The sequence below is a fragment of the Sorex araneus genome, chromosome 3, assembly GCF_027595985.1.
Source record: "Sorex araneus isolate mSorAra2 chromosome 3, mSorAra2.pri, whole genome shotgun sequence".
In the NCBI taxonomy this organism is placed as follows: Eukaryota; Metazoa; Chordata; class Mammalia; order Eulipotyphla; family Soricidae; genus Sorex; species Sorex araneus.
Genome location: NC_073304.1, coordinates 189,723,213 through 189,739,736, shown reverse-complemented (window position 1 = coordinate 189,739,736; position 16,524 = coordinate 189,723,213). Strand labels below are relative to the sequence as shown.

At 41.8% G+C, this 16,524-nt stretch overlaps 1 protein-coding gene across 1 annotated transcript in view; it reads right to left on the bottom strand.

Annotated features, from left to right (window-relative positions):
* The window catches only part of ZZEF1 (zinc finger ZZ-type and EF-hand domain containing 1), a 135,343-nt gene that overhangs the window by 27,398 nt on the left and 91,421 nt on the right, over positions 1-16,524 (bottom strand). Inside the window, exons 33-42 of the mRNA XM_055132070.1 lie at positions 16,134-16,263; positions 14,157-14,295; positions 13,292-13,457; positions 11,171-11,433; positions 9,705-9,871; positions 7,730-7,868; positions 5,951-6,090; positions 2,979-3,256; positions 1,995-2,169; positions 1,042-1,174 (exon numbers count right to left, since the gene is read on the bottom strand). Coding sequence (XP_054988045.1) covers positions 1,042-1,174; positions 1,995-2,169; positions 2,979-3,256; positions 5,951-6,090; positions 7,730-7,868; positions 9,705-9,871; positions 11,171-11,433; positions 13,292-13,457; positions 14,157-14,295; positions 16,134-16,263 — 1,730 coding nt within the window. The remainder of the gene's footprint in view (positions 1-1,041; positions 1,175-1,994; positions 2,170-2,978; positions 3,257-5,950; positions 6,091-7,729; positions 7,869-9,704; positions 9,872-11,170; positions 11,434-13,291; positions 13,458-14,156; positions 14,296-16,133; positions 16,264-16,524) is intronic.

Sequence of the window (16,524 nt, the reverse complement as noted above, 5' to 3'; positions counted from 1 at the left end):
ACATAGTAGAATCCTAATTATTTACACACATACACTACCAATTTTGTTTGTTTGCTCTGGGGACATATCTGGCAGTGCTCAGGGCTTACTTCTGGTTCTGCACTCAAGGATCACACCTGGCAGGCTTGGGGGATTATACAGGGTGCCAGGGATTGAACCCATGTTGGCTGTGTGAAAGAACTATCACTCTGGCACCTTAGCTAATTATTTTAATAAAGGTGCCAAGATAACTCAATAAAGGAAAAGCAGATTATTTCACAAATCATCCTGAAACAACTGCATACACCTGTGAAAAAAAGAACCTCCACACCCCTACACAAAAACAGACCAATGCTAGAGCTGAATAAAAAAGCAACTCTTAAGAGGCAGACTTGGGCCATAACTGTTAGACAGTGCAGAAGGTTTAGAGTTGGTAAATTAAGTCAAAAGGTCACAAACAATGTATTATCAGTGTTCAACTGATAAAATGAAAGATGCCATGCATGCCACTACAACTTGTTGACATTACATTCATGTAGCAAGCTGATGCCAAGATACACTTAAACTACCCATTAGAAAACAAATGACGGGGGCTCTGGGACAGCTCAGTTGTAGAGTGCCTGCCTTGCAAGTGTGAGGCTGTGAGTTTAAGCCCAAATACAATCCTAGAGGTAAGAAACTGCTGTTTGGAAAAATGTGCAACCCCCCAATAAATACCACAGTGTGTGCAATCCTTGATCACTGTGAACAAAACAGTATCAATGACAACCAAAATAGAAGGGGGCTTAAAAATAAATGACACCATCAAATAGGGAAGATTAAATGTTGAGGCCCTTAAACTTGTGACCAATCCAAGCACCGACAAAATAACTAAAGATAAAAATACCTTCAAAATGATCCCAAGCCAACTATATAATTTCAGATAGGAGAAAAAAAGCAGTTCAGCAAGTTATAACTTAATTGCAATTGGGGCAAGAATCGATCTTTATTAATTTAAGGGTATGCAACCTAGAGACTATACGTATTTTTCCTATTCTTAAAAAAAAAAATTATGCATGGAACCTGTTTTCCTTTTCCGAGTTTTGACATCGACGATCACAGCCCTGTTTTTCTCAGTAAAGTGCTTCAAGATGATTACATTATGTGGCTCATTGGCATTATCCATATAAACACAGCGTGTCCCCACACAGAGGACCTAGAATGAAAGAAAGAAATTGGAAAGGCAACTTAATAGGACACTGAGACAAGAAAGTGCACTTGGTCTGGTCTCTTTCACTTGTACCTCTGACTTCAGCAAGCGCTCAAAGAAGATTTCTTCTCATCTTTGAGCCAGGACCTGGCACACGCCAGGTAAAAAGAGGTGTAAGGGCTTGCTGAATGAAGCTGTTTTGAAAAAGGTGTCTTAGTCTCAGTTGAGAGACATGAGAATTAGAAACGAGATAGCACAGTGGTTAGGGTGCTTGCCTTGCATGTGACCAACCCGAGTTTGACATATAGTTGTGGCCCTAACATAAAATATAAAACAAAAATCCACCAAAAACACAAAAACCCAATATAAATGCCAAAGTAAAAAAAAATTCTTTTTATATTCTTAAATTCTTTGTGATTTAATATATGGTTATCTATTAATCAAAGTCAATCACTAGCTTGAATTTATAAAATGAAGCAAGTTACTAAGTTGTTAAGAATTCAAGTTTAAGGGTCTCAGAGAATATATGGGTTAAGGCACTTGCCATCTATGTGACCAACCTATCCCCAGACCACATATGGTCTCCCAAGTACTCTTAGGGGTCCTCCTGAACAGAGCAAGGAATAATACCCTAAATACCACATGTGCCCCGTGACAAAAATTTCAAGTTTAAAAAACTGTCTCATAATCTTGAAAATATACCACTTCTGACTGTAAAAGAAAATTATGTAATTGAAGAAACAAAACCTTGAAGATATATACTACAGGGACTTTGCTCTATATGGGGAAGATGAAGAGAGGTGAGCAGACCTTGAGAGAGATGTACCTGGGGAAAGCCGACCAGCACAAGGAGGGTGAAGATATTGGTATGCTTCAGCTGGAAAGGCAGCTGCTTGATGCAGTGGTCAGTGAAAGTGGCAATGACGTCACGCCACAGTGGGGCATTATTGAGTGACCGCAGGATCTCTGCCATGGAGCATGCCCAGTCCAAGCCCACCCGGCTGGAAGACAAGAGCATCATCAGGGACAGTGCACAGGTTCTAAACTCAATTCATCAGAGTTCATTACGCTTGAAGGCAGGCCCAAAGGCATGACAAGTTGTTCGATAACAAGCTTAGAAACTATCGAATGATGCTTTTCATACAATGGTAGAGAAAAGAAGATCAGACCTGTGATACACTCAGTCTACAACTAGTTTAAACACACACACACACACACATATAAAATCACACGAATATGTAAATACATGGACACTCACATTCACACACAGAAAATAAACCTTGAGAGAAAGAATACTAAAACACCAGGTGCATTAGAGTCCTGCCCCTCCACCAATAAAGTCCTTTTATATTATCTGAAAAAAACAAAAACAAAAAACAACCCAAACAAACAAACAAACAAACAAACAAAAACACCAGTTTCATTAACACAGTGCAATACAGGTGATTTCTCCCCCACCTCTCTTTCTGATTTCTAAATTTTGTAATGTAGGTGTTATTTTTATAATGAAAACAGAATTTTTCTTCTTCCACCTATTTATTGTTCTCAGGAAAAACAAACCAGAATACCACCTGAGAATCAGTTTTTTTTTAGTACCAGTTGACAGCATTTCTAATAAAATCAATTCTATTCTCTCAACAATTCAAATGCTCTTAAGTATGCTAAAATTAATCAACAGTGAGACCTAGAGAAATGAATACTAGGGCTGAGAAGTGGTTCAGCAGAGCAACTTAGACCCTGCCTGAGTGAATATCCCAGGTTTGATCCCAGAACCACAGAGTGAGGAGAGTGGGAAGAGTAGGGTGGTTACCTGTCTAGACACACAGCTCCCAGGCTAAAGAGCAGGTGGGTGGTCTTCCAGCCATCAGGCACTACAGAATTGTCCCCTGCTGCAAACAGGTTGTGTTTGGCTGAGAGGACTTTGATTACTGCAGCATCTACCTCTGCTGGTAAAAGGCGGATAATTAACTGGCCAAGAAGACCCAGAGTGAGGTGGTAAGTTTCATTCAGGTGACCTGCATTTGAGATGACAACCTGAAACATGAGTGGGAGGACATGCTCCAGGTCTATCAGGGGAACCGTGGGATCCTGCCAAGAGAGGAAGAAAAATCTGTTCAGTACATAATCCAGGTAACCATACCAGCTAAACACTCTTACTCTTCATGTACCATTATTTGGGGGAGGGGGCGTCTCCAGGGATTCTTAGGGACCTATCGGCTACTCCTGGTAATCCTTGGCCTAGCAGAACAGGCCTGGTGGTTTGGGCCACAAATGGTAGTATGTGGAGGCTACCAGCACTATACCCAAAAAAGACTGGTGGGCCATCTCGTGCCAGGGATCAAACTGGAGCCTGACACACTTAAGGCATGCATTCTGTCCCTTTGAGTATCTCCCTGGCCCCAAAGAACTACACGAAGGCATTACAAATACCACATGTATAATCATTGTGATATAAACATTCTCGGGTATAATCTTACATTCCTATTTCCAATTTCCGCCCTTTCCACCTTTCTTTTGACCTTCTAAATGGAGGGTCTGAGGATGTGGTGCTCCTCAGGTCTGCTGGTGATTTCCCTGGGGTACCCAGTGATGCCTGGGGCCTCCAGGGTTGCACCCACTGAGGCCTGGTGCACTATGTAGTGCTGGGGACTAAACTGGGGTCAGTCAGCTGATTGCATGATCTATCTCTCAAGCCCCCAATATTCCCTTCATCCTGAAGAATAAACAGAATCCCCGTCCCCCCCATATGTCCATTACAAAAGAATCTAAGAACCAGAAAGCCAGTACAGTAGGTAAGGTATGGTGCACGCCTTGCACATACCCAACCAAGGTTTGATCCCTGGCACTGCATATGGTTGGTCCCCTGGCTCTGCCTGAGCATATAACCAGGAGTAAGTTCTAAGCACCACCAGGTTTGGCCCTAAAGGATGGATAAAATAAAATAAATGAATTCAAATACTTCAGAAATACATAAAATTTAAAACTCGCCCAAACCATTCCCTTCTCTACTACAGTGACCAGGAGATAATAAACACTAGCAGTTTGGTAGTCTGTGGATCATTTTCTATGCATATTTACATATAGATACAATTTAATTTAAAGCTATCTTTTCTTTGTTCAAATCCGCAAACTTACTGTTCCCCATTAGAATACTATGCAATTTTTAGAAGCCAATAAAAATAGAGCTTCTCAGTCATTTGAATGGCTGCGTACAACTGCATATCATAGTTAAAATATAATTGATTTCCTATTACCGGACACTTTTTTTGTTTCCAATTCCTTATTACTATAAACACCATTAGGTAGAATGCCTAGAGCATACATTTCTATACAATGGAACATTAAAACTTTTTGCAAACTTTTTGAGTTGCTATCTCAGTGAGGGCACTGAATGTATAATATGAAAACAAAAGGTTATGAGAATAAAAAATGATTGTAAGAGCTGGAGAGATAGTACAGTGGATAAGGCACTTGCCTAATATGCTGCTGACCTGTGTTCTAACAACGGCACCCAAAATAGTACCTCAAGCACCCATAGTGTACAGAGCCAGGAATAAGTCCTGAACACCACTCGGTGTGCCATCCACTTATCCCCCCATCCCCAGTGATTATTTGGGCTAAAGAAATGGTATTGTGGGTAGAGTGTTTGCCTTGCACATGAGTTTAATACCTGAGTTTAATACCTAGCACCCCATATAGTCCCTTGAGTCCTACCAGGAGTGATCCCTGGGCACTGCTGGGTGTGGCCCAGAAACCAATAAATAAGTAAATTAAAAAAATAGTTATCACTGTCTACTAAAAGTGAAGTAACTTAAAGAAATGACTGATTCTAGGGTTAGAGAAGGGACACTTCAAGAAGTACTAGAAAACTGTGTTCTTTCTGATAAGACTGCAATGAGAATGCAGCACCATGACTGTGATATTCCTGCCAAAGATATAAAACCGGGACCTACTCATGAGGCTATTTTGCAAGAGTGACTTTCCTGTTCATCCTGAGGTGCTGATTTCATACGCACAACACCATCTACCCACACAACCTGGCTGATTTATTCAACTTGATGGAAATAAATCTTCAAAACACCCTATATTTCTCACTATAATTCCACACACACCAGACAACCTTCTGAGCTACTATACAGTCGTCTACATAGTAAATTAATGAACCAAGAGAAAATACATATTCATTTCCTGCCATACACCTGCTCCTGTCTATTATGACTGATTTATGAATCAATCTAGATTCCTATGTGAGGGTTGATTCCCCTGAGTCTGAGCACCTCTTGGCAAACTTCTACTAAAAAAAATTCTTCAACCCAGAACTCTAGAGATCAAACAATGGGCCTAGGAGGAATTCCCCTCCCCAAAGTGCCAACAACTTGGGAAATTCTATTTTAGCTACTCTTTTTGTCTTTGATCATTGTTAATTGAAAAAACAAACAAACAAACAAACAAAAACCTAGGAAATTATGAGACTAACAGAACAGGAATATGGTCAAAGAGACAGTACAAAGATAAAGGACTTGCCTTGCATGTGGCTCTCCCTGGCTTGATCCCTGGTACCACTTGGAACCCTGAGTACCACCAGAAGTAACCCTGAGCACAGTGGATGTGGCCCAAAGACCCAAACGAACAAGTAAACAAATGCAAAATAGGAAATAATTTGTAATTCATAACCCATCCCTCAGGGGTACACAAATGACAGCAATTAAGTATATAGCTCTCCCCATGTTTTTCTAGATATAGTTATCACTTCTCTTTTTAAAAAGCCATTAATTCTCTTACCGTCCTTAAGGGAGGTAACATGGCTGCTAGCAGTCCCAAGATTCTCTTCTGGGAACACTCAGCAAACACTTGCTCAGGGTTTGGAGTGACTGCCTTTTCTTCAATGGTCTTCTGAGGTAACACCTCTGAATTTTCAGCATCTGGAGTTAAAACACCAAACATCCAGAATTTACCAGGTTTTATGTATAAGAAAGCAAGGAACCTGCTTCATTGTCCCTCTGGTGCTACAGAATGAAGTGAGGGCTTTCAAAACCTATGTTCACTTTTCTGCAGATGTCCTCTCCTCAAGAGGGGCTACTGGTATCACTTGAGTTAAATGCAGAAGGACTTAGTAAATGCCCACTCATCCCTTCATTCAACACTACTGATATTCCCCATCCCCTGATCTTACTCCACTTGAGCATTTGATCAACTTTTAAGATACCAAATCATTAATATTGATTGCTCGTTTCCTGTCTTCTAGTTCTTTTTTTCTTTTTGGTGATTTATCTCAAACACACTGATATACCTCAGAAATCTAGAAATGTTTCTAGGACATAGCAATGAACGAATAAACTGAATGTGAACCTGGACATCACTTTACAGGGGAATCAGAGGGAATTCTAATAACCTGAGTTAATGTGGAGTATCAGACTATTTTCTGAAACTTACATTTATGTACACTTAGAGATGATTATCAACCCCTTCTAAGAGCTGGCCCCACAGTCAGAGCAGGACACCAGATACCCAGCCCTGGCTCTACCATAAAGGAGAAACTTAGGAAATATCTGGCAAGTCACAGCACTTATGGCCCTCTGCTGATGCATCTTCCTAAAACACTGCTCTGCCCTTGCCATGCTATTCTCAGGCAGTATCCCAGACTCTGCAGCAGTGTTCCACAACCTCTCCAGCTCCACCTCCAATGCCCCATTTCCATTCCTGCACACTTGACAAAAATACTTCTCCTCTATATGCATCGGGGAATGGGGGTCCTCACACTGGAGTTATTGTTCATGTTGTTCTTTCTGTCTTGTCGGGTCCCTTCCCGGCCTCACATCCCATCTAGCACATTCAATATACCCTTAAAGCTCTTCCTTCAAAAGATACAAATTTGTGGATACAAATCTATTCCAGAGAGATAGCAATCATCACAAAGACCCACCTACACCTCTCTTCTGGACAGAATCATACATCACCCCAGGTACTTGCATCTCTAGTCTTAAGCTCTCTCAAACTATGAGTTTCATAAGGGCAGGACTTACGCCTTCTCTAACTGGGATTCTGTTTACCTCCAAGAGTGAGTAATGTTTGGCAGATATGAGGTACTCAGTAAAGGAGGAAAGCAGAGAAGAAAGATAACTACTCAAATACTATCAGCATCATGTGAAACAACTGAAAAATCATGTATCTTTTACTGCCGGACAATTCTAAATTGTGTAACAAACAGCTGTGGGTATCACTGTATCACTGTTATCCCGTTGATTATCGATTTCTTCGAGCAGGCACAGTAACGTCTCCATTCGTCCTAGCCCTGAGATTTTAGCAGCCTCTCTTTACTCGTTCTTCCCAGCCGTGTATTATTGGAAGCTCTTCCAGGATAAGGGGAATGAGACCCATCATTGTTACTGTATTTGGCATATTCAATACGCTACAGAGAGCTTGCTAGGCTCTGCCGTGCAGGCAGGATGCTCTTGGTACCTTGCTAGGTTCTCTGAGAGGGAGAACTAGGCTATAAGAGAGCTGTGAGTATGTGGACATTTAAGATGAAATAGACAAAAGTAGATGTCAAACAGTCTTTACCTGGAAGTTCTGTAGCTGTGTTAGCATCTGCAGGAGAGTCTGAAATTTGAGTCTCCTTTGTTAACAATATACCTTCATCTGCCTTATTTCTCTTCTTGCAATCTAAAGGTCTGGTTTCCTTATTAACATCTCTTTCTCCCTAAAAACAAAGTAATCAGTTTAAAAAACAGTTACAGTTTATACAATTAAAAAAACAAGGGTTTTTTTTTTTTTTTTTTTTGTGGTTCTGGGGATTAAACCCAGGTCTCAGTGTATACAAGGCATATGCATATTTATTTTCTTTTTGGGTCATACCCAGCGATGCTCAGGGGTTACTCCTGGCTCTGCACTCAGGAATTACTCCTGGTGGTGCTCGGGGGACCATATGGGGTGCCGGAAATTGAATCCGGGTTGGCCGAGTGCAAGGCAAACACCCTACCTGCTGTGCTATCGCTATGGACCCGCAAGGCATATGTTTTACCACTAAAACACATCCCCAACCCCAAAAGAATATTTATTTTTGGTTTATGGGCCATACCCAGTGATGCTTGGGGGCTAATCGTGGCTCAGCACACTGGGACCATGTGGTGACTGAGACTGAACCCAGGTCTCCTGCATTCAAATCATCTTTGAATGATCTCTCTGGCTTTTCAAATACTTCTAAATTGTATTAGAAGATATGACTCATTCCTTGGGGATCTAGGGTCTGCTCAGTAGTAACAAAGAACTTTTCTTGTATGTTTGAGGAGGTGAGCTCGATCCCTGTAGCTCCTGCATGCACTTAGTGTGGTTCTGCTGTCTAAGGCACCTGGCACTGAAGGAATGTACTTGATCTTGGCACACTGCGTGTGAGCACTTGGATACTGCAACAGAATCTATCAAAGGTTACACTTGAATTCAGAAAGGTTCTTCTGTCATATATAAGTTATTGGGGCCTACAGGAGGGGAAAGGTATCTCTCTCTCTCTCTCTCTCTCTCTCTCTCTCTCTCTCTCTCTCTCTCTCTCTCTCTCTCTCTCTCTCTCTCTCCTCTTTCTCTCCGGGGATGAAGGGCGTGGTGTCCGCCATATTAAGACGACCACAGATGGGATTTACGACAAAATCTGCAGCAAAAGGATTGGGTTTTCAAGCCTGCAATGATCCAATATCTGGAAGAAATTTCCCTGGACTTAGTTGTTAAAGTACAGAAATTCAAAACCGTGTGGCCGCTACTGCGTGACCTCCTTTGTCTTCACAGTAGGTCTGACTCTAGTGGGGTACTCCTAACAACAATAGTGAGGTTTGTGTTGAAATATTGAATGTAACCAAAGTAAACAGAAAGTAAAATGAAACTTATCAGTTACAAGGCGGGGGTGGGGGTGCGGGATGGGAGGTGTACTGTGTGGGGTTTTTTTGGTGGTGATATATGGGCACTGGTGAAGGGATGGTTGTTTCAGCATTGTATAACTGAGCTGAGACCTAAGCCTGAAAACACTGTAATCTTCCACATGGTGATTTAATAAAATAAAATTTTTATTAAAAAAAAAAGTTATTGGGGCCTATTTGCTAAATAGCATTTAATATCATCTAGTTGTTGGCTGAACATAAACTTAACATCACATACCATAGTTTTTACCATGAATAAGGATAGAGTCCCTTCAGATGTATAGGCTTGTTCAACCCTTACAAAAACCACTAGAAGGCAGGTAATAGGAATTCCAGGAATAGGAACTTACTATTCACTGTTTTAAGCACTTTTTATACATTACACTTCCAACACATACATTACTGAATGCATGTGACTCACAACATTATGGAACATGTAGTGTCAATGCTTCGTTTAACATATAAGAAAACGGAAGGGAAGAGATTGTGATAATGTGCCTGCGGCCGGATAGAGCAAGATCGGAACCCAGGCAACCTGGGTTAATGCTGTGCCCTTAACCTAGTTGCTCTGTTCTCTAGTGTGAATGAATGCTTTCTCTGAGAGATCTGCATGGAAAGAAACTGATACTTACATTGCACTGCACAGACTGGCCTGAGTCTGATGGCTCCTCAGCAGTTGGGACAGTTTTCTTTAGCTGGTCCTCTGATGTTTTGGTGGGTACTGTGGCTGATGGGGCCTGATTTTCTGAGGCAAAGTTTCCATCTGGCAATATACCAAGAAGAGCTAGAGCTTTAAGACCTATATGGAAAGCAAAGCAGAGAATGTTTTAAAAGTTTTATTATAATTTCCTGTAAATGCTAGTCATCACTGTGCATAATACGGAAACACGACTGACCTCCACACACCTAAATGATAAGTCTCAATCCCACCCTATCTGGGTACCCAAACTAACCTTAAGAGAGTAAAGGAGCTAGTGAGGGATACTTGTACTTTGTTAACAAAAGAAAAGATACAAAGGATTATACATTTAGAAAGTTATAAATATTGAAGATTTACAGTAGTTTTATGTAATTAGATTTCTATATTCCTACTAGCAAAGGGATAGAAAATTAGCCCTAAAGTACAGGTATGATCCACCTACTACTAAATATGATTAAGTACTGAATTCCATTTTTTGCAAGAATGAGGAGTCCACTATTCTGAATGAAACTAGAATATCTTCAAAGTTTAACATTCAAGTTATCTTCTCTTTAACCCTCCTGAGCATAAAGTCAAAACCATCTATTTTCATGCAAATATTTTTATGTAGACTCATGTTTTTATTATTATTTATCTTTTGCTAAAGTAGTTTCTTTAAGATTTTCTTTTTTTTATTGAATCACTGTGAGCTACCAGTACAAAATTTTAATGTCTGAGTTTCAGTCATATAATGATTGAACACCCATCACTCCACTAGTGCACATTCTCCACCACCAATGTACCCAGCATTATCCTCCCTGCTTCCCCAACCTTCCCCCTGCCTCTTCCCCCATACTCTCTACTTTTGGGTATACTGGTTTGCAATATAGATCATGTAAATATTTTTTAGAGAAACTAAATGCTACTTTGTTTAGGAGAGGATCCTAAGTAATGCTCAGGGGCCTTGAGGCTACTCCTTACAATACTAGGCTAACTGGGCCAGTGGTTCAGTGTTAGGTCCAAAAATGTGGTGCTGTGATGCTGGGGACCACCAAGGCCACCAGTGTAGTGCTGGAGACCTCCAGAGCTATCGCAATGTGCTCAGGAGGCCAAGTGGTGTCAGGAATTGAACTTGGTCAGAGGCATGCTATCTATACTATGTCCCAGGCTATCTATACCATCTATTGTACTATCTCTCCATGCTATCTATACTATCTCCCCAGCCTCTTAATGCTACTTTATTGTCAAACATTTCTCCAATACAGCTAGGAATTTAAAATTAAGCTCCACACCAGGGTGAGCATCTCCTGTAGAAAAATGGATTTCACTACCACTAAACTAAGCATGACACTTTTGTTGAGGCCTTTCCTTCACAGGCAGTTGAGGACCTCCTGGTCTCTGTTCAGGAGGAACAAATACCTTTTCCCTGGTGAGCCTTCATCAGACAGTCCCCCACAAGCTGCATGCACTGGCTCCGCAGGGTGGCAGCACTGCTGCGGGCCTGGGGATCCAACTTCTCGCCGTCCACTTCCTCTGTGTTGGCCAGGTGGGCACTGTAAAGGGCCAGGGCCGCAAAGAGCAGCCAAGAGTAGTTGTGAATGTAGGGCTGGATGAGCCTCTGCCTGTCACTGATCCGAATGGTCACCATCGGATGGGCCGTGATGCTGTGTGTCGGCAAATGGCTGCAAAGACAAGACATTTTTAAGGTCTACAGGTCTTTGTGAGGCTCCAAACAGGAAAACAGGGCTTTTGGGGGAGTCCATGCCTGGTCACAACTGCAGATGTGATTACTAAAAAATTTAAAGACAGGAAAGGGTCTTCTCCCCTGAAAAAGAAACAAGCACAAACCTGGTACATACATTCAGGATTTTACAACTCCCAGAAGACTATCCATAGAAACCAAGATAGGTAACAATTCTTCATTTCTGGGGTTTGTTCTTGGGTCACACCTGGCAGTGGCTCAGGGCTTGTTCCTGGTTCTGCACTCAGGGATCACTCTGGTGGGCTTGGGGGGCTATATGGGGATCGAACCTGGGTTGGCTATGTGCAAGTCAAGTGCCTTACGCACTGTACTATCACTCTGGCCCCGCAATTTAAAAAAACTTTTTGTGTTTTTGGGCCATATCTAGTGTGCTCAGAGCTTACTCGTGGTTCTGTGTTCAGGCTCAGTGGACCATATGTAGTGCCAGGGATCAAATCCAGTCAGTCACATGCAAGGCAAGTGCCCTACCTGTTGTACTACCACTCTGGCTCTTTTTTTCCCTAATGTACCTTGTTATTTTAAAAAGCCACTAAAATTGAAGAGGCCGAGTGGCCGAGTTACAATATGCTTATGCTCTAGCACTGCTGCTTTTATCTGAGATAAATAACTCTTACTGTGAAACTTTGCAGGGCATAGTATTTTCAATGTGCGAAAAATGCCTGTAATTTATTTTATTTTTGTTTTGGGGCCACCCCTGGTGGTGCTCAGGAATCACTTCTGGCAGGCTCAGGGGACCAGCGAGATGCTGGGGATCAAACCTGGCTGGCTATGTGCAAGTCAAGTGCCATACTCGCTGTACTATTGCTCTGGCCCCAATGCTTGCAATTTAGAGATGGACATGAAGTAGTTATAGCACTGTACAGCACTGTCATCCTATTGTTCATTGATTTGCTTGAGCGGGCAAAAGTAACGTTGCCATTGTGAGACTTCTTGTTATTGTCTTTGGCATACCGAATCAAGCAGTATTAAGAAAATAATTTAAAGTTTGTAATTTTGGGGCTGGAGCAATAGCACAGCGGGTAGGGCGTTTGCCTTGCACTCGGCCGACCTGGGTTCGATTTCCAGCATCCCATATGGTCCCCTGAGCACCGCCAGGAGTAATTCCTGATGCAGAGCCACAAGTAACCCCTGTGCATTGCCGGGTGTGACCCAAAAAGAAAAAAAAAGTTTGTAATTTTGGGGCTGGGGGCAGGGTGGGTGAGAGGGACCTTTCAGACACTGGTGGAAGGAAGTGGGCACCCTGTGATGTTAGAATGAGGTAAGTATAAAACTGTCATTAACAGTATATTAATCACAGTACTTCAGTAAAATGTAGTATTAAAAAATAAAAAAAAACTTTAATAAAGGGGAAAAAAGAGAAATGTAATTGCTCATTAAAGTGTATTTGCTCTTGGAAGTTTTTTTTAAATTCCAGGAAACAATACTTCTTTTATAGTGTTTCTGGAGGGTTGAGGGAGGGAAGGGGGAAGACAGAAAGGAGAGAGACACTTAGAGGGAGAGAGAGGAGGCAGAAGAGGAAAGAGGGGAGAGAGGAGAGGAGTAAGGAGAGACAGGGAAAGAGGGAGAGAGGATAGAAAGAGAGACCAAACACACACAGCAAAACAGCACTGACTGGGATCTAAATTTGGGGGCAAAGGGGCGTCATTGTACTTGCCTCTTTAGTTGTGGGCATATCTGAGATTTTTGTAAAAAAACACTTTTTACCAGAATCCCCTTTTACAGAAATGGAATACATAAAGAAAAGGCTACAAGAGGGCTAGAGACCATCTGAGACATACCCGTAGGAATATTTCTTTGCTGCATAGCATCCATAGCAAAGATCAAAGTCGTCACACACATTGCAATTCATCCTCCGGCCTATGATCAACCCCTGGCAGTGGTCACAAGTAAACTCCATGTTCACCATTTCATGGTCATCCCCATGGCCCTCGGGCTTCACCCCACCTGAGGAAAAAATAGTTGTGTGAGGTGGACTGGGAAAAAGGATCTCGGTCGGGCCAGTTTCTAAATCTAAACTGTTATCAGTATGAGGACTGTTGCCAACTAACTGCTTAGTAAGCAGGGGCCATAGGATCTTCTCACCAAGGGCACTCACCAGGGTGGCTGAGCTTGTGATGATAATCTCAGCACAGAACTTCTTAGCAATGGTACTCTAGATTGCCTTTCCTTTTCCAATACAATAGAATCTGAGGAAATAAATGACTAATTCCTATCATGACCACCCTTTGGCAGAAACAAGGCTATGCCTTGCCTCCTGTACTCTTTTCCAGCCATGTGGGCTGTATCTTTCATGACCGTGTCAGGGATACAAAGAACATTCAACTACTCACTACTATTGATACATTATCTCAGCATCTATAAGTCAAGGGCATTCAAGAAGTTGTGGTGTTTGCTCTTTGTGAATACATTTTACTTCATATAATCATTGATGATTCAGGGAGAAAAACAATTTCCTGGAAATTCAATTTCCTGGACACTCAATACATTCACTGGTGGCCAGTGATTTTTGTTTGTTTGCTTTAAAGCCACACTCAACAGTGCTGAGTGCTTATTCCTGGCTCTGAGCTCAGGAATCACTCACTCCTGGCTGGATTCGCGTTACTATTACTTTGGGGTACTGTATATCCAGACCACAAAATTTACCTAGGAAGCAAGTTTTGCAGAGATCCATGTCACTACACTGTAGACATCGGTAGCGATGCCAGGGGGCAATTTCATCACAACCATCACAAGAGATGTCTACGTTTAACAAGTCACAATAGCGAGCAATAAACATGTGCATCTGTAAGGTAAAATAAACAAAATTAATCAACACGGTTCCAAATATTACAACAACTATCCATTAAGCAACCCACCCTTCACTATACACTCAAAATATTCCAGGCATTGTACTAGGGGCTAAGATGAGAAGATAAAGGAACTTTGTCGGGGGAGTTTCCTCAAACAGACAACACTATACAGTTTAATAATATGGGAGATGATTGGTAAATCTGGGATGCCTAGAGAACACACAAAGGAATATCAACGGGTGCTAGGTTTTCAAAGGAGAAAATTCCTCAGTGTAGAAATCAACTTTAGGACAACAGGTATTATCAGTTGTGTTGGAGTATGATGGCTGGACCTGACAGAAGGAATATCATGTACTATAAAGAGACAAAACTATAAGGGGCAAAACAATGGTAAAAAATTCACTATCTAGAATACATTTCTTAGGAGGGATAACCAAATAACGTTAGAAAAGTCAAGCCATAAAGTGTCTCAACTCCTAGTCAAAAGCTACCAAAGAAAAAGTCGCAATTTTTATATAGAAGAGTGGTATGACCAGACTTGAGCATTCCGAAATGTCCTTGGGTATTTAAGAATAGACTGAAGGGACAGAGAGATAGTATGGATGTTAACATGCTTGACTTGCTACATGGACAATACCTGTTTAATTCCTGGCACTATCAGGAATCACTCCTGAGCACAGAGCAAGGAGTAGCCCAAACCCCTGTCCCTCTCCCACCCTCAGAAGAACAGACTGAAGAGGGTCAAGACTAGAGTCAGGGAAACTGACCATGACAGACCTATTCAAGTACACCCATGGCAGGTAAAAACAGTGGGACTGAGCAGTAAGAAAGGAGGGCAGAGATGCATTCAAGGCAGCCAAAAGGAGGAAGCTTGAGAACTGACTATATACGGGGTCATTACAAGGGAAGGGTCAAAAACATCCAGATGATCTCTGGTGTGGTTGCCTGACTACACAAAGGCAGTGTTCACAGACACAGAAAATACTGCAAAAGGATCACTGTTTCCAGGAACCCACAAAAGAAAACTTTCGGGAGAGACAGGAAGGACACTCTATCATGAGAAAAAAAGTTGTTACACAAAGTACCTGAAGTTAAGTGTAATTTCTATTTGTGTCCAGAAATAAGGGAATTAAATAACTAAGTCACTAACAGTAGCAGACCAGAGCAAATCTGCCAAGTCAGCTTGTAACTACAAAATGGCTTCCAATAAGATAGTAACATAAAAGAGAGGAAACTCACAAAGGCTGTTTTGGTGGACTCAATCACAAAGGAGCTCTTTGAACAAGCAACTGGCACACAGTAGGCACATATCACTACAAAACTGAATGACTTGGAGGCAGCAGATGCCTGATAGAGTACGGTGGCAGATAAAGAAATAATGTGGAAATGTTTACAGCAGGCTGTCCAAAGCCTAACGTGTTTACCAGTTGAATTAGGTACAATTTTCTGACAGAAACATGGGGTTCCCTGATGCTGCCATAGGAAAAGTGTGCTGCGTGAGGCACACCAGATTTAGCAAATCTATTTCTTGCTATAAATTAATATACTGGCACTTAACATTATACTTCAGCTTCATGACTGTGTGTGTGTGTGTGTGTGTGTGTGTGTGTGTGTGTGTGTGTCGAAGTCGTGTTCTCCAGGAGGGAGCCAGTCTGTGACTGAGTCAAATTAGGATTCAGGGCTCCTGGTGTTAAAGACTATGCTCAAAACAGCCAGTTCACTAAGAACTGACTGCACTCTGGAGCCCTGTCAGGAGAGAACCTAGTAGCAACCCCCACCCACCACCCCTGCAGACTCTCCACTTCAAATTACTCTAGTTGAGAGGTCTTACTTTCCTCTGCTTCTCTGGATCTTCTTGGGCTATTTTTTCATACCAGGCCTCAAACATGCCATCCTGACACTCATCCATCCATTCTGAATTCTGCTTGGCATCAGCAAGCTCATCTTCTTCACTCCACTGGCTGAAAGAAGGACATAAAGAGAGAAAAGCATGCTTCTCCAACATGTATTCTTCAAAACAATCCAACATTTTGAAGTATGTACCATTTTGAAGTATGTACCATTATTATCTCCAGCTCTCAAGAATGAGGAAACTAAGGCACAGAGGAGATGATTAAATAACTTGCCCAAGGTTATCCAACTAATAGATGGCTAAGCCAGGACATTACATGGAAAGTCTAGTCCTGTGTAATTTAAATTCCATGCTAGGGTCCTTATATTCT